Source organism: Arvicanthis niloticus, chromosome 12 (genome assembly GCF_011762505.2).
Source record: "Arvicanthis niloticus isolate mArvNil1 chromosome 12, mArvNil1.pat.X, whole genome shotgun sequence".
Classification (NCBI taxonomy): domain Eukaryota; kingdom Metazoa; phylum Chordata; class Mammalia; order Rodentia; family Muridae; genus Arvicanthis; species Arvicanthis niloticus.
In genome coordinates this window covers 40779235-40804445 of record NC_047669.1, presented here as the reverse complement: position 1 = coordinate 40804445, position 25211 = coordinate 40779235, and the positions used below count along the sequence as shown (strand labels likewise).

The following is a 25211-nucleotide window of genomic DNA, read 5'->3' as shown; positions in this document are numbered from 1 at the left end:
TCATCTCACTGGCCCATTACTTTTAAGAGATCCACAGATTTCCTCTTTGCTCTCTGTGTGTGTACAGGTATACGTGTGTGTGTGTGTGTGTGTGTGTGTGTGTGTGTGTGTGTGTGTGTGTGTGTGTGTAGGCATATGTATGTGTTCGTGTGTGGATGGATGCATGTTAGGGGAGAGGTGTACACATATGTGTATGTGGAAGACAGAGGACAACCATAAGTGTTGTTTCCTCGGGAGTTATGCACATTATTTTTTTGCCAAGACTGCCACTTGGGGTCTAGGGCTTGTCAGTTAAGCTAAGATGGCTGAGCAGTGAGCGAGCCCCAGCATTCCTCCTATTTGCACCTCTCCAGCAGTGGGAGTGCAAGCCCACCCCCACTACGTCCTGCTTTTTACATGGGTGCCCGGATCTCATTACATGGATCAAAATCAGGTCTCATGCTTGCCCAGCACCTTACTAACTAAGCCATGTCCTTGTCCTAAAATTCACAGGTTTCTTTTTCCTTTAATAAAACTAAAATTGAAATGAACAAATTATCCCTCAACTAGAATAATACTGGCCTAAAGAAATCATAAAATAAACACAGTATTTGGAATACATTGTATTTTTTTTCTTTCAAATATGTAATTTAAAAAATAATAAATATACCATTTAGATAAATTCCAAGTACAAATTCATTTAAAGAATATGAATGTACTATATCCTGTACTTCACTAATAATTGCTGCTACCGATAAATGAAAGCAGGAGTAAGTTTATCCTCTCCATGTATCCCCCTCAGCTCCTGCTGGCCAAGGCTTATAAATGTCTAGAAATTTTCAACCAGGAAAATAAATGTGACCCTCATGTGGAAACAAGCTGTACCATAAGAAGACATGACTAACATGTCCTTTAGAGAGATTCCAACACACTGGGTGCTGGTGCTGCGTGGACTTCTATATGCCCAACACTAGCGAGGCAGAGGGAGGGGGATCTCTGTGACTTTTAGGCCAGCCTAGTCAACAGAGTTAGTTTCAGGCTAGCCAACACAGGCGGCGAGGCGGGGCAAAGAGAGAATCAAACAATTAAGGAATCAAATTTCAAACAAGCCCTACTTGTTCTGTTTTTTTTTAATACCTGCTAGTTTGGTATTTCTAAACTTCCTGACTCTTTATTTCTATTACATGATATAGTTGATCTGACCCATGTGTTCTCTTTATCCTGTTGGTCTTATCCAGAAATCACTGGCATAAACTGTCCTTACAAAAAAGGCAAGATAGTTCACTGCTCTTAGATACCAGAATAAAAAGTAAAATTTCTAATAAAAAGTCATTTCAGTACTCAAGTAATTTTGTTTGCTTAAAATGTAAACTTTAGGTGCTGGAGAGATGGCTCAGAGGTTAAGAGCACCGACAGCTCTTCCAGAGGTTGTGAGTTCAATTCCCGGCAAAACGCATGGTGGGTGGCTCATAGCCATCTGTGCTGTGATTTTGTCCCTTCTTTTGGTGGCTGGGATTTTGTGCCCTCTGCTGGTGTGTCAAGACAGCTACAGTGCACCCATAGTAATAAAATAAATAACATCTTTTAAAAAAAAAGTTAAACTTTAGGACAAAATTTAAAAGCAAAAGTAAATTTTTATCTGTTGTCTAAAAATGAAAATAAGGGCAAAAGGCCTCATGTCAAACTTTAGGAAGACTGAAGGAGACGTAAACCTCCTGGTGAAAATAGCAAGTCACAGAACACGTTCATCCAAAGCCATACCAAAAGAGTTCTCCCATTTCCTTATTTGAGGCTTGGAATCTCTTTTCTAGGCTGTCATCAAAATTACAGAGTCAAGAGGAGGATATTTATCAATAAAAGTCTGAAGTTGTTCCTCCAGTAGGAACTGTCTCTTCCATTCAGCAAATATGTATCATTTAATACATGCCACATACTGTACAAGGAAAAGGGAATAAAACATAATATAGTCCCTGTTCTCATAAAGTTTACTGTCAAGGATACGTACAAAGAAGCTAAAAATCACAGTATGTGTGCTACGATGAACAGGCTGTTGAACAGGATGAAGAGAAGTTTCAAGGGTAGCCATGTGAGAGGGAGTCAACGACGAACAAGCTCAGTATTTAGAACAGCAGAAATCAGTAAAAAGGGGAAGAGATTGTTTACAAGATAAAAGAGTGAAGGAAATGAAACAGCACATGGCTTTCAGTGAGATATCAACAGTTTCCCAAGAACAATTTAAATATGGAGGGACAAACAGACACAAACGAGACAGTCAGTGGGTCAGTCATTTGGCATTTGTGTTCCAAACTTGAAGGTTACAAGGATCCAGGCAGATATAAACTAGTGAGTAACAAGTTCCATGTGACTTTTAAATGTAAGGAATGGCTTGATAAGAAAAGGTTCATACTCAGGAAGCCTGAACAAGTTACTATCATAATAATAAAGACACTAAGTTATTGGGGCTTAGACGGGAATGTTGGCAATAATGATGAAACATTATTTCAATATATATTTAATTTGAAATCAAAATGATGAGATGTAAGGGATGAAAATAAAAAGGAGTTACAGCTATTCCCAAGTTCTAATTTACAGAGCTTAGTATATGGGTGATCCAGTTACTCAGACAACTAAGAGCATACAAATACAAGAATGAGTTGAGAATAAAGATTGTTTGTACTTGAAACAAGTCTGAGTTTAGTCAACCTAGCCCTCAGCTGAATGCCAGGAATTAGGGAAGGAGGGAGGGAGACAGGTAGGGAGAGAGGGAGAGGGAGAAGGGGAGGGGAAAGGGGAGGGGTAGGGAGAGGGGGAGAGGGAGAAAAGAGAGAGAGAACTAGCATCTATTTTTTAAGATTTGTTTATTTAATTTATTCATGTGAGTGCTGTATTTGCATGCATGCCTGCATGACCAAAGAGGATATTAGATCCCGTTACAGATGGATTCGAACCACAACATGGTGCTGGGATGTGGCAGGCAGATCTTTGTGAGTTCAAGGTCAGCCTGGTATCCATGGACAGTTACAGGCCATGGGTTACAAAGTGAGTAAATAGTAAGAACCTGTCTCAGAAAGCAAGAAAAAAAAGGAAGGAAGGAAGGGAGGGAAAGGATCTTTTGCTGAAGCAGACACAGGAGAGAGAATGTTATGCTAAAGCAAGCATGTGAAAGGACACATGATGAAGGATTTTTTGCTACAACACACATGTATTGGTCCGCCTTACATTGCGTAGTTGAGCTGCATTTGTTGGGACTCCGTAAAGAGAAATGCACCAAAAAACTCCTGGTGGTGTACTACAGTTTGTTGCTGCTTCTGCGGACTCAGGCTGCTTGGATGCTTGCGCTGAAGCAAGACCCACGGGCAAGGCACATAGAGGACAGGTGATGTTTGGAGGGTATAAATAGAACTCCACGGAGTGATGGAGACCAAGCTTGGCTTTCTGGTACTGCTAGCTGTGTAAGCCTTGTGGTTCTCGTGTTTTCTCTGATCTTCACTTCCCTAAGAGGCAGGGCAGAGAACTCCTGGTGTTCCTCCTGCTGACTCGAGCCACAGCTGAAGCCTGGCTGTCTCTGCTAGGTCATGTCACCACTGTTGCTAACCTGACACTACCAAACTGGACTGCTGGTGTATCTGTGAAGTGTCTGGAAGTGGATCAAGCTGCCACTGCCTGCTAACATGTGAACTAAACTGCCAATTTCCAGACAACACAGATGGGAGTTGCTCCAAAAAACAGTTCTAAACAGGTCCACTTCCCCCATATCCTTTCTTCAGCACTACCTCTGGTGGGTGGTGGGTTACAAGGAAGGTTAAAGCTTTTAAGAACCATCATTAAAAATTATATTTGAAAAAAATTAAAGTTACAACTATATATGTAATAATTAAAATTATACTACTTGAGGGTGATACTGTTCCCCCAAGAGCCATCGACTATCTAACAAAACCTTCAGTACCAGGCATGGGAAAACTGTTGGTCAGGAGAGTCCAAGAGACTCCCAAACAATATAAGCTATTGTCAACTGGCCTTGGTTGCCTTCCTAGAACTTGAAGGTAAGACCCTATTGCTGAAGGCTTGAGATACAACTTGGAGAAATGCAGCTGGCTATGACCTGAAAGCCTCCTTCCTAAAAACCTGTTCTCATCGTATCTGAAGGTGCTATGCAAACTGCCAAAGGAGAAAAGTCTTACCCAGATGTAAAACCTGTGAACCACAACAATGACCAGCATGGCATGATTTCCTCAAGGGTGCAATAGTGGCACTAATATCTTAGGAGTACACAAACAGCCACCTAACTGGACTTAAGACTTACTCAACAATAGGGAATTCATGCCTGAAACTATAAACCTAGGCAACAACCTATGGCTGGTTAAGTCATGGAACTTACTACTGCCACTTCCCCAAACTAGTATAATCTCTAACTGCATCCTTAATACTTGTCTTTATACCTTTCTGGATAAGTGTGGTTCTCATCCCTCATCAAAGAAGCTTTCTTTTACAGCAGACAGAGGCCATTACAGAAAGCCAACAATGCTCAAAATGCGGAGAGCAACTGACCCTCAAGTCCTCAGCCCCAGCTGATGCATCACAGCACAACCCTACACCTAAGGCTCAGGGAGCATCCCAGAGAGGAAGAGAGCCAGAGAACCAGAACTGCTGCTACAAGACAACATCTTCTGTAGACAACAGGGACGCTTCAGTACAGTCTCAACAACACAGGCTCCTAACCCTAAGCAATCTGAACAGTGATACTCCTAGGTGACAGGCCAACATGGAAGATGTCCTTATTCCTAGGTAATGAACGACTGCTGAGAGAGGGAGACTCGGTCTTCATCAGGGCTCTCTAATTGGTTATCCAATACAAAGTGGTCAGCCCTAAAAAACATGTCTATGCAAGCACACTAAAAGGACTCAGCATGTTGTATTTGTATATTTATCTGTAAACATATATATATGGGGTGGGGGGTGGGGTGTATATATATAATATATGTACGTATGTATGTATGTATGTATGTATGTATATAATTTGCAGCAATAGTGATTAAAGTAAAGAAGCCATGCATTTGAGAGGGAGCAGGTAGAATCTGAGAGTGTTTGGAGAGAGTAAAAGGAAGAGGGGAAAGGATGTAAAACATCGTACATATGTAAAATTAAAAAAAAAAAATTAAGTAAAAGGTAAAAAATAAAAAACAAACATTAATATGCACATATATTCAAATATGCATACATATTAGTTTTATATCATAAATTCCTAAAGTACATACCTAAATCAGTCATCAAGTAAGTTAAATGGAATAGAGAGAATTTGAATCCCTGGTCAAGCACAGTGAAGTGCAGACCATCATCTAACCAAAAGCCAGATGGAAAACTCTACGTTCGCGGCTCGAGTGGAACAACTTGTGTGCACTCATCTTCACTATCATTTGCAACAATCTTATTTTTAAGAATATTGGATTTATTATTTCATATGGAGTAAAATCAAATGTATGGAACAAAATCAATACTAAGTACGTACCTTTCAGATAAATTAAGGCTTTGGTGAAGAGGATCTAATCTTTGACATGTCTCTATGCTGTCAACAGATGTCGAAGGCAGTGAGTCTGAGTGCACCTTGCTGGTGTCACATAAATTAGCATCATTTCTAGGCAGGGTCTTTCTGAATTCTCGTCCTAAGTCCGTCCACAGAACATTCGTTCAACATAACTCTGAGATGCCTGTTATATACACAAATAATTAATACATATGGTTCTAAAATGTTACATTGCATTTATTACAAACCTTAACAAGTATCTCCTAAAATTATGAATTTCACTACTTCAAAACAATAATTATAAACAATGTAAGTAAAAAACAAATATCTAGCCATTCTCAATGACATATTAAAAAGTAAAGCCTACTTCACTTACATTGGGTTTTCTTCAGTTATATCAAACAAACTATAACCATCCTCAAAAATATGTAGTTGCTGGATTCCTAGCAACTTATCCTTTCCCACAGGTAGTGGAAAGTATGCATGCATCTGTAGCTCTCATCACAGAAGCAACCACGTTCTGTGTTACAATGTGGTCTTGCTTTAGCATGCAGAAATCTAGAAAATGTAATTAAAACTAAGAGAAAATGAGACTCTTACTTTACTTTATTTCTAACATGGATAAATAAACATTTGTATTTAATGCTAACAATTGTGTAGGACTCTGCAAATACAAGGGCTGACAGAGGAAGATCTTCATGAAGCACCAGGAAATCTGGTTCAATGCAACTTGTCAGTCAGTGTTAGTTCACACTCCTAGACTCTGGCTCCAAGTAGTTTATTTTAGCCATATTTAAGCATAGCACAAGCTTGGAAAAAAGTATCCTGATGATAATTAATCCCATCCAGTGTATACAACAAAGCTAAGACATCCTGACAGTGAAACTCTTTACTAAGTGCATATGGCCTCTTCCATACGGCTGGGTTCTGACTCGGGAACAATATTTAGGATAAGGTCTAATGGAGAACAACTGACAAACTAAGTCTGGAGGATTCAGGTGAAGCCTGGCCCCACAGATAGCAAACGACCACCAGGTTGTAAACTACCATTCCCAGCTTTCTGGGTGGAAAACATCTCCTTCCTCTAAGAAACAAGCCTGTGTTTATCCTCAGTGCCTAATTGTGAGTACAAGGGCCTCATGCCCTCAGCAAACAACCACAGCAAGCCTGTTACATACAAGCAGCTTCCAGTTTTTGCTTCATCATATTTGTGTATTTATTCATTCAATATATCTTTCTTTGCTGACATTATTTGAAAACTATTTTCAGTCCTCAAGCCACCTGAATACAGTTTTTGTAGCACTTTTAGACATCTTTTCATTATTTAACAAATACAACAATATTAAAAAACAGAAAATAAAATGTTCATGTATTTTCAAAATAAATCATGACATTTCCAATGAATTTTTTTTAAAATCTCTTTGTAGCAGCTCCTTGATGATAGAATACTAGACAGTCTAAAGGAAAAATGGTACAATTCTTAGGAGAACTTCCATGGAAACATGTTAAATTAATTTTAAAAAATTAAGATATAAAAAATACAGAAACTAGTTAAAACCTCTTTAAATCAGTAATAGCATGTTCAAACAAATATTTACAGAAAATCTCCTAACAAAACAACTATACTAGTAAGATCTAGAGACAAGCATATCAGCAAACGGTAAACAATTCTTGCCTTAGAAGAACTTATATCCCAGAAATAACTCAAACCATCATTTAAGCTACTGTGATAAGAAATAACAGAAAGGAGAACAGACACTGTCATTTCTTCTGAAACAAGAAGGGTTTACTATGAGGATGACTGCGTTTAGTTTGGACAGTAATATCCTCGAGAGGCTCATGTGTTTAAACACTACAAGCTGTGCAAGGCAGCAGGACCTGGCTGGGACATGCGGGTCTCTAGAAGTGGGCTTTAAGGTTACAGCCTGACCTGACTTTTCATCCCTGTTCTTTGCTTCCTGGTTCAACAGTTTTGTGAGTAACCCTGGCAGCTGCCATGTAGCTGTCCCCTCATTCCTGCCCCATCAAGATGGACTAAACTCTGAAACCAGGAGCTGAAAATAAACCTTCCCTCCCTCAGTTATTAATAATCTTTAAGATAAAATGTTTAAAAAATGCTAGGCCCTCTACCAAAGAAAATGGACAGAAACAGAAAAAATTTACAAACAAAACTATAAATGTTCTGATATAATAATACCTGAGCAAGAAAATTAAATGATCTATCCAAATGTCTAAAGTGAAAAGGAACTATGACACGGGATAGGATTGTGCAATTAGTATATGAGAGACTATATGACGCACTGAGATTTTATATCAACAAGAACTCTGTAAGGAACTAAGCTAAAGGCCTCATATGTCACATTTTGGCAAAGAATCAAGCTATATTTTGTCTATGTCCTGAAAACCTGGAGTAAGGATGAATTTAAAAGTAATATATTATTCTGTTTGGCAGAAATGTCAAGACAAGCCAGTATTCAGGTTGTGGTGTGATTACTACTGACTTCATAGTTAAATCTACCCTGAGCATGATCAACAATTAGCAGAAGGCTATGGCAATGTGTTATTCGTGGAACAGGAATGAATAGGAGTTACAGACAAGGCCGCTGAGAAAGCAGCTAGCTGTATGGTTGTTACAACAGTAACACCAGTTAAACAAACAATGAAAACCTAGCGCTCTACACAGGGAGGTGCAAAGAGGGCAAGAGCCTACACATGGAAGGCTCTAGGAAAAATGAAAATTCATTTTAAAGAAAGGAGCCTAAAGTCAAATGTCACTGCAGAAACTGCTTGCTGAAAAACAGCTGCCTAGGGAAGTATACATGAACCTCAGCCCAGAATCAACACAACAGAGTACTTCAACTCTGGTCCAAAACCTCCAGGTTCCATCTCAAACTGGCATCACTGACCACCATACTGGTTTTGCAGGCATTAGAGATGTTAAGACTGCCGGGCATTGTGAAGCAGGGGAGGAATCCCAGCAGGGAGCCCTGAGAAGCCACTGTGTAAAGTCTGAAAGTGAAGCCTAAGTTGTCAGGAAAGACCCAGGGATGCTGGAGATGTCACCATGCAAAACCTGCTAAGGAAAGCTGAAGACACAGAAGACAGCCAGTTCAAGGAAGAGGCTCTGTACACTAACCGGAGCAGATCTGGAGGGTGGGTCTGCCCAAACCCTTTGATAGTGAGATGAATCCAACAGGAACCCCTGATGCCAGACACAGAACTGCAACAGTTGGCATCTACCCTACTATGTTTCACACTAGCTTTAATCTGATCCTTCCTTGCTGTGATGCCATCCTATAGGGAATGGAATGTTTACTCTGTGCCATTGTAATACTAAAAAAATGAAATTTGGTTATGACTTTACAGGGACTTGGTCTCAGAAGAAACCAGAATTATAATGGAGTTGGGACAGTTGAAGATCATTTAGTTCATTTAGTAATGAACCCAATGTACTTTGAATTATGAAATGAAATGAGACAGCAAAGTCAGGAGTGAAATTGTGATTAATAGTTATATGCCTTGGATTTATTTTTGTGTGTGTATACAAGTGTTTTGTTCACATGTGTGCCTGAAGAAAGCATTAGAATCCCCTGGAACTGGAGTTATGGGTTGTTATGAGCCACCATGTAGGTGCTGAGAATTGAACCTGGGTCCTCTGCAAGAACAAGTACCTTAACTGCTGAACCAACTCTCCAGCCAGTACAGTGTTGAGTCTGAGTGTCAAGTTCACAAGATGTGGATCTATAATGGTTAGACTTTCATTGTCAACTTGACTGGTTTCAAATCCTCATGGAAAAAATAGTTCTAGCTATAGCTATTAAGGCTTCTTCCAGAAAGATTTCACTGAGAAAGGAGGACCACCCTGACTGTGGGTGGTACCACGCCATGGGCTTGGGATCCAGGACAGAATGAAAAGGAGAAAGTAAATGGAACACCTCATACCTCTGTTGGTACTTCTCCACCAAAGATTCAGTTTTATAACATTCATGCTACCTAGCCTTACCTGCCATACAGACTTTGGGGTGGTTTGGATAAGATTCTCCCAAAAGGTACACATGCTTGGTTACTCCCCAGTTGAACTGCAGTGAAAGATTAAGAGGTGTATTCGTGTTGGAGAAAGGGTGTCATTGAGGGCTTTTCAAAAGCCCATTTATATCCAGCATCTCCTCCCCTCCTCTCCTCTCCCCTCCTCTCCCCTCCTCTCCCCTCCTCTCCTCTCCTCTCCCCCTCCCCTCCCCTCCCCTCTCCCCTCCCCCCCCCTCTCTCTGCCTGCTGCCTAAAGAGCGGGATGTAAAGCTCTCAGCTACTTTTCCAGCAACAGAACACTAAGATGCCTTTCTTAAATCATGAGCCAAAATAAACCCTTCCTTCCTCAAGTTGCTTCTTATCAGGTAATTGGTCATATCAAGAATAGTAGTAACAAATACAATCTTAAAATTCACATGGAAGGAAAAGACTGAATAGGCAAAGAAATCTTGAGTAAAAAGAACAAAACTTAAGATATCACAATACCTGATTTCAGATATACAAGATGTACAGAGCAACAGTAACCAAAATAACACAGGTATTATCATAAAAACAAACAGAGCAAGGGAACAGAATACAGTCCTGTAACTAAAGACATTCATCTACCGGAAACTGATTTTCAACAAAAGGCACTAAAAACTAACATTAGAGAAAGGACATCCTTTTCAATAAACTGTCGTGAGAAAACTGAATATATAAATGTAGAAAATTTCAAGTTGATTCCAATTTCCCATGGCATACAAACAAAATCAAACTTAAATATATAAAACATCTAAATGTAAGGCCTCAAGATGAGTAACTAGTGTACAAGAAAACATTTCAAACATTGCTACCTTCAAATTTTCAGATAGAACCTAAAAGTTAAAAAAAAAAAAAAAAAAACCTAAACGTGAAAACTGAGAAGCCTTATTCCTACAGGCTAATTTTTCATAGTGCTAAGGCTCTATGCGCATTACTGAAGAAGAAAAGTAGTTACCAATCCTATCCAATCTTATCAACCCTGAGGCCCATAATAAATAACCAACTAGCAAGCCACTAGCACTCATGTCATGGAAGTAATGTATCACTTTCTGGTTGGTTTAAGATGGAATCCATAGTGGTTCCAGCCTTCGCCAGCACCGCCAAAGCCGCCTCTCGCTTGCCGAGCTCCAGCCGAAGGAGAAGGGGGTAAATAAGGAGGTGCCCATACCACGGCTTGTAAAAGCAGACTGCCCGCAAACCCACCAGTGGTAAAGCACCCAGGAAACTGGCTACAATAGCTGCTTGCAAGTGTGTGCCCTCTATTGGAGGGGTGAAGAAACCTCATTGTTTACAAGCCTGGTACTGTTGCATTCTGTAAAATCAGACAATGCCTATCAGAAGTCTATTAAACTTCTGATTCGCAAGCTCCCCTTTCAGCGTCTAGTTCGAGAATTGCTCAGGGACTTCAAAACAGATCTGCACTTCCAGAGTGCAGCTATTGGTACTTGGTAGGAGGCAAGTGAGGCCTATCTGGTTGGCCTTCTTGTGTGTTATCCATGCCAAACATGTAACCATTATGCCAAAAGATGCCCAGCTAGTCACACAGGCATATTCGGAGATCGTGCTTAAGAGTCCACTATTAAAGGGAAACATTTCATTCTCAAAAAATTTTTTTCCTCTTCTCCCTGTTATCAGTAGTTCTGAAGTGTAGATATTTTTTCCATGGGGTCACAGGTACCTAAGTATGATTGCGAGTAGAAACATAGGGGACAGAATCAGGTATTGGCAGTTACTCCACATTCATTTTGTGTATGAATTTTTAATATAAATGCAAGATGTAAAGCATTAACACAAGCAAAATGTTTCAGTGAATACCATTTCAACAGTTCAACTTTATAACAATTATAAATAAACCTGTTAAAAATTTCTGGACAATGTCAGCATTTGGATTTTTTAAATAAATTTCTTATTGACAGCAACTAAATAGTGTTTGTAGCATTTTTATCACACAGTAGATTCCATCCATTCACTGTACTTTTCTGAGTTGTCCTAAATTCAAGTACATGTTTCTAATGTTCTGTCTTCTGTGATGTTCCTGTAGTTTGCTATTAAATTCCATTAAACTATAAAAAAAAAAAAAAAAGATGAAATCCATACCTGAATACTGTTATTGGGGCCAGGAGCATCTCTCAAGCCTCACCTGAGAAAGGTTTTTTTGCAGTAGATGGTGATTACACAGAGACTCACCACTGTTATGGTGCAGAAAATAAGACCTGTGCAAGCTCAAGCCAGACAAGCTCCCAGCATGGAGATGGCAAGAGATGCTGAAGTCTCACACCCAGTTGAAGAGTTACTGTGCCACTGATAGTGCTGGGAGAGGGGTGTCAGTTTTCTTTAAGGGTGTGGCCTTTGTGTAGGTCAAAGCCACTCCAGGAATGGTCCACACACCCCAAGATTTTACAGACATTACTAATATATCTTTTTAAAAACTGAGGACACACAGTTGAGTTGGTAGGAGTTGGAGAAGGTGATTAGATCAAATACAATACATTCTCAGAATTAATAAAAATGTCTAAATAACTAAAAGAAAACATGAAAAAGTGAAAGAATGATACACAAGTAAGATAAAAATATTAGTAAAGACAGATACACTCTAAAAAACATAAACAAACTTTAGAGCTTAAAAATGTATCAACTAGAAGAATGTGGTAGTCTGCACTTTTCATCCCAAGCTCAGAAAGCAGAGGAAGATAGATTTCCTGTGAGCTCCAGGATAGCTGGTCTACCTGTTATGTGCTAGAACAGCCAAGGCTATATATTAGACCTTGTCTTTCAAAAAAAGTATTAACTGAAATTCTGAAGTTTTCGAATCCACTAGAGAAATATATGAACTGTGGTTGTCCTAAAAGAAGGAAAAAAGAAGCAGAGTGGATATCTGAGGAATAATGGCTGAAATAAGTGAGTACAGACATCCAAGAAACTCAACAGACTCAATATTCAAATATGGTGGACTGAGAGAGAGTGCCACATCTAGACAGACTATAATCAGTTTTCCAATGGACAGAGGTGGTAAAAATAAGAAACACATGACAGTTTGTTTCTAAGCTTGTCATCAGATTATCAAAAAACAGAGGTGAGAATGCAGCGGTCAGCCGGGCGGTGGTGGCGCACGCCTTTAATCCCAGCACTTGGGAGGCAGAGGCAGGCGGATTTCTGAGTTCGAGGCCAGCCTGGTCTACAGAGTGAGTTCCAGGACAGCAGGGCTATACAGAGAAACCCTGTCTCGAAAAACCAAAAAAAAAAAAAAAAAAAAGAATGCAGCGGTCCACACACTGTCATGAGTATACTGTATACTATGCCAGATACACAGACAAATACATTTCTATCTTTCTGTAATGTTAGCATTTACTGTAAGGATAACAATAAATTCACAAGGCTGAGTGGTTTCATTGGCAGCAATTTGCCAGATATCCCACTTACTTTTATAATCTGGCTAAGGTGAATACAATCTTACTTCCTAATAATTAAGCACTAAAATGTAATTAATGTTAGTAATTGCCACTTAATTATTCTCATACAACACATACACAGTACATTATAGATAGATATGTTTATATAGACATGTACATATGTGGTTTACACAATGAATAAAATTTAAAGAGGCTGCAGCAGAGTTCAAAGGCTTGAGAAATGAACTGAGAGAGCAGACTATATTAATCGAGTAAGGACTCAGGACCAGTACCAAGAAGGAATGGCTGCTAGAGAGCAAAAGTAATAGAGTCAGGCTATGACATCAAAGGCCAAACAGGCGTCCAAGTGCAAGAAACTGAGGATTCAGACCAGGCAAAAAAGTGAGCAGGTGGGCAGGCAAATAGACCAAGTCAACAGCAGACTAAGGTGAGCAGAAACCCCAGGAACAACAGTCCAGAGTCCTCTGCTTGTTAGTCTTGATGTACATCAAGACCATCAGATATCACATTGCAGGTGGTAGGACCATACCACCCCAGGGTTAGGTATCCAATATGTCTTAGGGTTTCATTGCTTTATTTCTTCAGATGAGGGGATAAGAACCATTCCTAAGCATTTGTAGCTCTTTCTGAACTTTGGCTGGCTGTTTCAACTTAGCTGTTCTGGCCTAAACATCTCCATGCTAACTGATTCAAACTCACTTCTCTTGGCTCCTGACTGAATTGCTCTGCCTGGCCTCATACTAATTCGAGCAATATTTTAATCCTTTGGCTCCTTCGCATTCTCTGGTTGTTTTGTCTTATCTGTGTCTATCTTGTTCTCTCTGCCACCTGTCTCTGTAAAACTGGTCCAATAAGAAACTCTTGGTTAACCAGACCCCCAGAGCTCCCAGGAACTGAAAACCACCAACCAAAGAGTACACATGGAGCACCCCATGGCTCTAGCCACATATGTAGGAGAGGATGGCCTGGTTGGACATCAATGGTCCTGTGAAAGCTCGATGCCCCAGTGTAGGAGAATGCCAGGGCGGGGAGGGTTGAGAAGGAGTGGGTGGGTTGGTTGGGAGACGCACCCTCATAGAAGTGGGGGGTTGGGGGGGGACCAGAGGATGGGATAGGGGCTTTTCTGGCGGGGAAACTGGGAAAGAGATATAACATTTAAAATGTAAATAAATAAAATATCCAATTTAAAAGAAAAAAAGAAGAAGAAACTCTTGGTTAAAAACAAACCTCTCCTGTTCTCATAAGAGTTGGTAATATCCTATCTCTGACTCATTCTGTCAAATCTTTCTTTGATTCATCTGCCCCTCAATTAGACGAATTCACTTTCAAACATGCCCGTTTCCTTCTATAAACTAACCTTACCTTCATTGTTGGGATTTAAGGTGTGTACTAAGAGGCATGTCTGTGTTCCAGTCACATCATACTGTAATCCAGAGTATGTCTGCACTCCAGCTGGATCACATAGACCTAGAGGCCTTGGGATGTGACCCTTTGTCAGAGGAGTCATGTTGGTAAATTATAATTCCCCTACAAAGAGACACATGGCCATGTCAACTCTTATAATAGAAAACATTTCATTGGAGCTGGCTTATAGCTCCAGAGGTTTAGTCCATTATCATCATGGCAAGAAGCATGGCAGCATACTGGCAGACATGGTGCTTGCTGGGGAGCCAAGAATTTACATCCTTGATCCTCAGGCACCAGAAAGAGACTGTGTTTAACACTGGACAGACGCTGAGTCTACATGACCTCAAAGCTCTTACTTCCACAGTGACATGCTTCCTCTAAAAAGATTACACCTCATCCAGTAAGGCAAAGCATTCTAACAGTGCTACTCCTGTGGCCAAGCATTCACATATTTGAATCTATAGAGGCCAGGGATAGTACACACAGAAAACCTGCTAGAAAAAACAAAAAACAAAACCTTTTCATATTATGTCTGGTCTGGTAAATATTTCCAGAGCTTGGGCTCATCCACCCCCTCCACAACTGGAGACAACAGCCAACAACATCAAGAAACAGTTTTAATTTTTTGAGAGTTTCGTATGTGTCTTGATCATAAACTTCCCTACTCTCTCAACTTCACCTCTCTCTTTTTTTTAAAACTTCAATACCAGTTTGTGCTGCCCAAAATATTCTTGATCTTCCAAGTGTGTGGTCTTCCAGTGGAGTGTGAATCTACTTCCTAAAAGCTACACTCTTAGAGAAACGCACTCTGCCTCTTCCAGCCACTAACAATTGCCAATAAAACAATGACTGAATAAAGAAAAACATGAGCAATTACAAAACGAGTCCTGATAACAACAGTGTGCCTTCTCTCATACATGCTTTAAGAAACAACCATATTTCTTCCTCTTTCTGCTCCTTCTCCTCTTCCTCCCTCTTCTTCCTCTTCCTCCTCTTCTTCCTCTTCCTCCTCTTCTTTTCTTCCTCCTCTTCTCTTCTCCTTCTCCTTCTCCTCCTCCTTCCTTCCTCCTCCTCCTCCTCCTCCTCCTCTTCTTCTTCTTCTTCTTCTTCCTTCTTCCTTCTTCTTCTCCTCCTTCTCCTCCTTTCTTCTTCTTCTTCTTCTTCTTCTTCTTCTTCTTCTTCTTCTTCTTCTTCTTCTTCTTCTTCTTCTTCTTCTTCTTCTCCTTCTCCTTCTCCTTCTCCTTCTCCTTCTCCTTCTCCTTCTCCTTCTTCTCCTTCTTCTCCTTTCCTTCCTCCTCCTCCTCCTCCTCCTCCTCCTCCTCCTCCTCCTCCTCCTCCTCTTCTTCTTCTTCTTCTCCTTCTTCTTCTTCTTCTTCTTCTTCTTCTTCTTTCTTCTCTTCTTCTTCCTCCTCCTCCTCCTCCTCCTTCTCCTTCTCCTTCTCCTTCTTCTCCTTCCCTTCTTCTTCTTCTTCTTCTTCTTCTTCTTCTTCTTCTTCTTCTTCTTCTTCTTCTTCTTCTTCTTCTTTTCTTCTTCTTCCTCCTCCTCCTCCTTCTTCTTCTTTTCTCTCTCTCTCTCTCTCTCTCTCTCTCTCTCTCCTCTCTCTCTCTCTCTCTCTGTCCCTTTTGATTTTGTGAGTTATGGTCTCACTCTGTAGCTCTGGCTGTCCTGGAACTCGCTATGTACACCAGGCTAGCCTTGACCTCATAAAGATCTGCCTGCCTCTGCCTCATGAGAGCTAGGATTAAAGGTGTGAACCAGCATACCCAGAAATATAAAAACAACTATATTTCTTTTTAAAAATTATGCTTTGTCAAAAATAAAGGTGTGTGTGTTTCTCTTTTTTTTTTTTAAGATTTATTTTTATTTATATGAGTACACTGTTGCTGTCTTCAGACACACCAGAAGAGGGCATCAATCCCATGAATGATGATTATAAGCCACTATGTGGTTGCTGGGAATTGATCTCAGGACCTCTGGAAGAGCAGTCAGTGCTCTTAACCCCTGAGCCATCTCTCCATGTTTCTTAAAGCATGTATGAAAGAAAGCACAACTGTTGTTATAGCAGGACTAGTTTTGTAATTGCTCATGTTTTTTTTTTTCCTTATTCAATCCTTGTTTCTTGATGTCTTTGGTTAAAATAGAATACTGAGAGCTTCTAGGAGAGATGGTGGCCTAGAAGCTACCTTCAATTTAGTCAGTAAGGGAGAGAGTAAGAAATAAAATAAGAGACTCCAGCTGGAGAGATGGCTCAGAAGTCAAGAGCACTGACTGTTCTTCTAGAGGTCCTGAGTTCAATTCCCAGCAACCACATGGTAGCTTACAACCATCTGTAATGGGATCTGATGCCCTCTGATACGCTTGAAGACAGCAACAGTGTGCTCGTATAAAATAAATAAATAAATCTTTTTAGAAAGGGGGGAGGGGTGGGTAACAGACTCTATTCAGATAGAAAGAGCTTCAGAAATCCAGAAAAGAACTTAAATGAAATAAAATACTATCAGAAAAGGTATGGAAAAAAGATGGACCACAAATGGATGAGAAGTAAGGTAAACAGGGCATCATCTTGAAGTCCCCTAGCAGGGGAGAAGGGAAAACAGAAAACACCTCCAAAACATAAGCTAGCTGAGACATGGGCAGTCATATTCTCAAGCACAGAGTCCTTACAAGGTTTAATAAACCCAGTGACTAATTTTGGTTGAGATTGGGCAAAGATAAATCCCATTTTTCTACTATATGGTTTGATGACTGTTGCCAGAAGGCATCCTGGGAAAGAGACTGTTTACCATGGGGCCTAACAAAGGTAACAGTCACACAGATGGCCCAGGGAAGCAGTTATAGAAGCAGCTGGCCAGGAGTTATCTTATCAACTGGGATTAATCCTGGAAATTAATAGTCATGAGGCTGAAGCCAAGAAAGTATTAAACTCTAGAGCTACTGTTCACTGCTATAAAGTTCAAAAACTCTGACTTACAGGAATGTGCCTAATACTCATATCTATAACATTTCAACTAGGTAAATAGGAGGTTTTCAAAGCACAATTTTTACTGGTTAATTTTAGAAACAACTTGACTCAAGCTAGAGTCACTGGAAAAGAGGAAGACAACTGAGAAATGCCTCCATAAGACTGGACTATAAGCAAGCCTGTAGGACATCTTCTTAGTGACTGATATGGGAAGCCACAGCCTATTGTGGGTGGGGCCACCCCTAGGTAGGAGGTCCTGGGTTCTATAAGAAAGCAGGTTGGGCAAGCTATGGAGAACAAGCTATTAAGCAGCACTCCTTCATGGCCTCTGCATCAGCTCCTGCCTCCAGTTTCCTTCCCTGTTTGAGTTCCTATCCTGACTTCTTTTGATGATGAACAACAATATGGAAGCATAACCAAACAGGCCCTTTCCTCCCCAAGTTGATTTGATCATGGTGCTCTACCATAGCAACCTATAATGTGACTGAGTTAGTAACCCTAAGACACAATGATGGGTTCTTTACCTATCATGAGCTCAGTGCTATGATTGCTTTCTATATTCCTGACACAGTAGGAAGACACCCTCCAACTAAACATTAGTCACCCTAGGGAATATGAGCTAGAGAATCCCCAGGGGTGAAGAACCTGCCTAGACTACAGATTGCAAAGCACTGAAAAGCACGCATAATCGAGAACCCCTGTAATAAAAGGCGGCATCATATACTTGTCCAATACAAGTTCGGCAGTAGCATAAACGGCAGGAAGGAAAGATCAGAGTCCAACTGACCCGTCCACCCTCAGGTCAAACAACTCGGAAGCTCCTAGGACCTAAAAAGCTTAACTCTTACCATCTCACCATTTTCTTCTTTTTGACCTTTGGGAGTCCTTCTTTCTTCTTACTGAACTTTTCAGCAGTTTTACATTGTTTTCCAAATCTTTTTGGTTTTGCAATTCCCACTTACACATACATCTAACTTAAGTTCTCACTACTGCACAGTACTTTATCTTTTCCTAATTTCTTATTTTCGTCCTGTCTCCTCCTCTCAATCCCCCATTCTTAGAAACTATTTTTAATTTACTTTTATATACTTTTCTGTTTTATCTTTTATCCCTTCTGATATTTATCTCACTGTTTTTTTAACTTTTTCCTTGTTAAGAAACCCTTGCATTTTTTATTTTTCCTAATCTTGCTTTTTTTTTCTTGCCCTCAAAATGTTCTTCTCAACTTCTTGTTCCTTTCCTTCACCTTGTTCCTCTGTTTTTCCTCTCTGCCTCCTCTGACCTCACTCATGTGTTTCCCTGCTTTAAGTAGTCTTTCATTTCATCGTATATTCTACTGCAGCCCTTCCATTTTCAGTTTACAGTCACTGAGGATATAGTAGATGACTTGAATGGATTTTGAGTACATTTTCTGCATCTTCTGTAAGATTTAATGTTGTTGTTGCTGCTGCTGTTGTTAGAGCAGTATGTTTTCTCTTCATAGTAGTACATGGAATTGAGCCTTCAAAAGTAGACTGCTCAATAAGATCCCCAAAGAAAGTTGAAACAGATTCTCAACCCAACAGATATCCATATATAAACACAAGAACAAGAAAAGCCAGCTGACTCAAAAATATCAACACACGTTCTTTGCACATATGTTGGGGGTAGGTGAACACGTGCACACCTGTTGTTCTCAGATACCACCTACCTTCTTCTGAGACAAAGTCCCTCACTAGCCTAGAACTTGACAACTAAAGTAAACTGGCTATCCAGTAAGCCCCAGAGATGGGTCTGTCTCTATTTGAACAGAGCTGGGATTTTAAGTACAACACACTTTACCCATTTCTGGGTTCTGGAATTGACATCAGGTTCCCTCCAAAATACTTTGCCAACTGAGTTAGTATCCCAGTTCCTAGTAACAGAAATTCTAAAGAGCTGAATAAAGGCTATATCCAGGATGGCAGCAATAAATGCCAGGAAAAACCTCTCTTCTCAGTACTTGGTACTCAGTGATCAGCACTCACACACTTGCAAGAACACAATGAGATGCCATTCACAGAAAACTCCTGCTTGAATGGGTCTCAGTAGTCTAAGGCCATCCACAATGCACTCTCAGGAAATACAGAAAAGTATTGCTGTACTACAGGCAGAAACCTAGCCAGAAGAATACTGCCAGACTGAGAGGAACAAACCTTGAGGTCCCAACTGTAGTATTTCAAGAACTGAAAACCTGGTGGGAGCCAAATTCTGAAAGAGAAGTTTCCCACAGGCTCTAAGCAGTGTTCTGTACAGTAAAAGGGTTCACACAGGAGCAGTGCCAAGCATTTTGCAACCAGTCTCCTGAAGGACCACCCAGAGTGTGAGCAGTATCTAAGACTGCCTGTGCAACACCACTCACCCGTAATCTCTCTCAAAGGAACACTTAAGAGGTTGAGAACAGAAGGACTCCTTGGGTGAGAACAGGATTCTGAGAGTCAAGCAAACAGCCCAGAAACTGCAGTCTGAGTCTAGCTTGTAGTTTTTCAGATCCTTTTTGTCCATTTACCTCTCTGCTCTCCAGCATGTTTCTCCACCATTTAAATGACCCAAACTCAATTTAGCGGGCCAGGTTGGCCCTGCTCTGTTCTTAGTCTACATCACTGGTCTGGGTTTTGTTTGTTTGCTTTTCCTATTTATACTTTCTATATTTTTTCTCTCTACGGACCATGGACTGGCCAGGTTTGAGGTGTCTGTCTCAGCCTCCTAAAGGTAGGGCTACTGTACAATATCTAACTGCACATGTTTTTACCTTTCTCATTTCAGTCTACCCTTAGAAAACTGCTCCTGCATCTTCCTTTCCCTGTTTTGGGTTCCTACTAGTCCCTTCTATTTGTGATTTCTTCCTATACTTTTAACAACCCAAAACTCTGGTTTTGATTTTTTCTTTCCTTTCCATTCATACAGTAACTAATACATTTGAAAAGAAATAACTATCAGTGTCCCTGAACTTCCTAAAATGACTGGCACTAAGGGGTGATTGTTTTTTAGTTTATGATTACTGTATTCTCATAGTGGATCTATACCCCCCTGGGTGGTAACTACTTTTATAGACTATATTCAGTTCACTAGGGATTAAGCCTGGTGCTTTCAACAGCAGTCTCCAATTAGGAATAGGAATATTTACTCTGCTCTAATGCATCTTACAAGTATGTAACTTCATTTGATTTTAACAGGAGTTTGTCTTGAGTCTCAGAAGAAACTTTGAATTCAGACTTCTTTACTACTGTGGGAAATCAAAGAGATGGACATGAACCATTGGTGGCAGGGGTAGAATGTTGTTATGATTTAAAGAGATGTTGTTATCATATCAGCAAAGGAATGGACTTGCAATGGTTAATTTCGATCATCATGTGGATTAGGTTGAATGGGGCCTAGGATAATTAGTTAGGTAAACCTGGGCATACCCAGGAGGGCTTTCCAGAGACAATAAATCATGAGAACTCTAGCCTATTGAACAGTTTGTTCCACTGATGGATTCGAATTCTGAATAAACTATTTTGAGGTAGGAGCACTGTAGGAGGAAGCAGGCACCGAGTGTATGTCCTTGGAGGTATATCTTGACTTTGCCTTCTTGCTGCTGCTTTTCTCTGCAACATATTCATATCACTATGATTGTCTGCCTTACCACAAATGCAGAATCAAGGGACCTGTCTTAGTTAGGGTTTTCATTGCTGAGAAGAGACATCATGACCAAGGCAACTCTTATAAGGGACATTTAATTGGGGCTAGCTTACAGGTTCAGAGGTTCAGTCCATTATCATCAATGTGGCAGGAAGCATGGTGGTATCCAGGCAGACACAGTGCTGGAGAAGGAGCCACGAGTTCTACATCTTGATCTGAAGACAGTTAGAAGACTGGCACCCTTAGGCTGCTAGGAAGAAGCCCTTTTTGCCTACCCACACAGTGACACACTTCCTCAACAAGGCCATACCTACTCCAAACAAGGCCATACCTCCTAATTGTGCCACTCTTTGGCCCAAGCATATTAAAAATCACCACAAGAATCAAGGACTAAGTTTGAAATCTTTGAAACTGTGAACCAAAATAAGTAATTCCTCCCTTTAAACTGTTTCTTTTTCAAGCACTTGTTCACAGCTATACAAAAGAAACTATAATCAAGCATTTTATCTACCTTCAGTTTAATTTAAGATTTAGAAAACTGTTAAAAATCAAACGCTTGAGAATCTTCAGTAAAAGTTTAAAAAAAAAAAAAAAAAAAGGCAATCTAGTTGGAAGTACAAACATGGGCCAGGCAGTGGTGGCGCATGCACTTGGGAGGCAGAGGCAGGTGGATTTCTGAGTTCGAGGCCAGCCTGGTCTACCGAGTTCCAGGACAGCCAGGGTTACACTGAGAAACCCTGTCTCGGGGGGGGGGGGGGGGGGGGTGGAAAAAACGAAAGTACAAACATGGTGATCCTTCCCAGCTTATGTCACTCAGAATTAGCTCAAATCCTCTCTGCATTAAATGTTTTTAATTATCTTTATATGGTCAACCATGTCCCCTAAAATGAGATATAGGCACATTTTATGAGAAGTTTTATTTTGTGAATTTAAAGATAATATAGATATTAAAAAAAAATAGCCGGGCAGTGGTGGCACACACCTTTAATCCCAGCACTTGGGAGGCAGAGGTGAGCGGATTTCTGAGTTTGAGGCCAGCCTGGTCTACAGAGTGAGTTCCAAGACAGTCAGGGCTACACAGAGAAATCCTGTCTCGGAAAAAACAAAAAAAAAAAACCAAAAAAAAAAAAACCAAAAAAAAAAAAAAAAAGATAAAAAACAAATAAATAAATAAAGTCTACTTCAAGTACAAAATTTGAAGTAATACAAAGTCCTCTAGATTTTAAAATTTGGTCAAAATCAGATTACATTATCCCAAAGGTGGCTGGATGAGCAGAATATAAACTAATTATAATACTGTCTGTATCACCTATATCACCTTACCAACATTTAAACAATTCACTGTTGAGGGTGTAATTTATGCACTAAAAATAGTTTTTTTTCCATAACTGTGATGTCTTGATATTGACTGGTGTTGAATTTTAATGTGCTTTTTCTCCTTCAGCACTATTATGAAGAGAGTATAAAGTGGCCTTTATAGTGCAAATACTGATAACATACCTCAATATCATTAGTCAGATGTCATAAACTCAAAGTCCAACATTTTACTCCAAGATGATGATTCAGCACAAATCAAACTGAGAGAGATTACAGATGATGCCAAGAAACAAGATGGAGTATTAAAAGCCATGAAGTCCTACAACAGCTTCTCACGACCTCCTCAATGGACGTTTGCCCACATCATAAGTACTGCTTGAGAAAGATGACACTTCAACTATGGAAAGTTTCTAGTGTCTTGCTACCATAAAATGACAAGCCTGATAATGCAAACCTTTCAGCAAGTCTGGATTGACTTTTTTAACCAAAAAACTGATTCCTCAAATATAATTTTCTATGATCTTAATAATGAGACACCAAGTCCACCAAGTTCGTGACTGTTCCAAAGACTGGCATCATCACTGTGTCTATCAAGCCCCTCACCTCCCACCGCCCTCTGGTACTAGGAATTGAGCACAGGGCCTCACACAGGCTAGGCTAGCGCTCTACCACTAGGCTATGTCACCAGTGCATATTTTTACCTTTTTATTGAGACAGAATCTAAGTTGTCCATGCTGGCCTTGAACTCATGCTCTAATCCGGGCTGGCCCTAAGCTTGCATCCTTGTGTCTCAACCTCCCAAGCATGTCTGCGCTGCACAGTTTGGTTTATACTGAGATTTTTATTTACAATTTATCTATACTATGAAAGACTATCAACAGGTTCATAAACTGCTATGACAACATCAACGTATTTTCTACGGTTTCCTTTATCAGTAGCTTACAAAAATATTCCATCAGGAAACTTAATTAGTCTTCTAAGTGTGTATGATCTAATAATCATAATTTTTACTTCATTTTTACTGTTTAAATTCATCCTGTTTAAAGAGGAAATACTAAACTCTTTATTGAAATAGTAACTTTCTAACCATAGACTGATGGCCAACCCTGGTATGTCCTAAATTCCTTCTGAAATAATTGTTTGGATCTCTAGATACTGAGTTTACTACATCTATAACTTGTGAATATTATGATTATATCAATTAAGAGTTGCTGAATAATGTACCTTTTAAGCATTAATGACAAATATGAATCAAGAAGTATTATCAGTCTATAATTCTTACATTGTCAGACAAAGCATATCAATGTACCAAACGCACACAAACAATTAGTGAAGACAACCTATAATCACAAAAGGCTAAAGCTTAGAAGAATCTTAGAGGACATTGAGTTCAAACCTTATATTTTAAACATGTTAACTGAGACCCAATAAGCACAAATAATCATTCCTGGTCACACTGTTTCTGTATGGTACAAACCCCCTCTATGTCACATAGAAATACCTAGCTTACCTTTTTGGCAATGCCTTAGGAGGACATCCACGGGCAGCTTTCGTGTTTCTGCTGTCTAGACAGATGACTTTATTTCTTAGGCTTCTTGTCCACTAAGGGGGAAAAATTGATAATAAATATAATAATATGACTAAAAGCACTTATATTTTTACTTAGATATCCAAGACAATCAGCCAAATTCTCTTTTCTTTGTTAATTTATATCTTATGTGTAGAGTGTTTTTGTCCTACATACATATCTGTGAGTCACATGAGTACCCAGCCACCATGGGGGGCTATGTTTTGAAACATTTCTTAAACAAGAAAGGAAATTCTGAGAATGCTACAACATGAACAAGTCTAAGTGAAATAAAAGCAGCAATAAAAAGACAAATAGTGAACAGCTCCATTTGAATCCTGGAGTAATCAATCTTACAGATGGTGGGGTGAGGTTAGGGTAAGGAGACAGACAATAGGGAATTATTATTTAATGGGTACAATATTTCACTTTTTAGGATGGGTGGTCTTGATAGCTATATAAAAATAAAAATGTATGAAATGTCACTAAACTCTTAAATTATGAAGAGGTCATGAAACGATGGCAGCCCCCATGACCTTGGGGTTGTCCTGCTTATCCAGGACTTTAAGATGGTGATCTCCGTAGCCAGTTCTCATGACTCAGTCCACAGCTGTGGTTCCAATAGAAACCAGAAAATGTGTTACAACTCCTACACAAATACAAAACAGAGAAGCTGTTTTGTGGAATGACCTAGCAAAGCAGGATCGGTAAATCCTCAGGAACACATGAATGACACATCTTATACAGCTGGCCTATACAGCTGGTCTGTCTAGTCCCTGTGCTCCCTCTAAAGGGAATGCTCAAACATCATCTCTTTCAAAGAGAACAGAGCAATTAAATTAGAATATGGGCATCAAATTGCTAATCTGAAAAATAAAAAATGTGATGCTAATCTTAAACAAAGGGTTTCTCTGAAGAGCCTAAGGGTATCTTCACAGAAGCTCTTACTTTGTCTCAACAACTTAGACAATGACCAGCTTCATACTCTGGTAACAGAGCACTGTTTTCAGGACATGGCCTGGGACTTCAAGTACAAAATTCTCCACTAGAGTTTTATAGAATCTTTCCAGGCAGCCCGGTGGTTCAGATTTGATGCTCAAGTCTGGTGAACCAAAGCAATGTCAAGTCACCACACACATGCACACGAGCAAACTCTAGCCATTTATGATTCACTTGGCTGGTGTGGATGTATGGGTAAGAAGATGTATGTTGTGCTTGAAACTGATGAAACCTTATGGGAGCTAGGAATGTCTGTCAAGCCTGGGTCTCCATGGCGCCCCCTAAGCAGCCTATCCTTAAGGCACTGTTAACTCCTGTTCCTCTGCTGAAAACGCATAGAGGATTATGAAGGAAGACAG

The 25211-nt window shown here is 39.9% G+C and overlaps 1 protein-coding gene across 1 annotated transcript in view; it reads right to left on the bottom strand.

Moving 5' to 3' along the window:
* The window catches only part of Senp7 (SUMO specific peptidase 7), a 77032-nt gene that overhangs the window by 38995 nt on the left and 12826 nt on the right, over nt 1-25211 (bottom strand). The window contains 3 exon segments of the mRNA XM_076942489.1: nt 5486-5664; nt 5666-5684; nt 23797-23889. Of these exon segments, the coding sequence (XP_076798604.1) occupies nt 5486-5664; nt 5666-5684; nt 23797-23889 (291 nt within the window).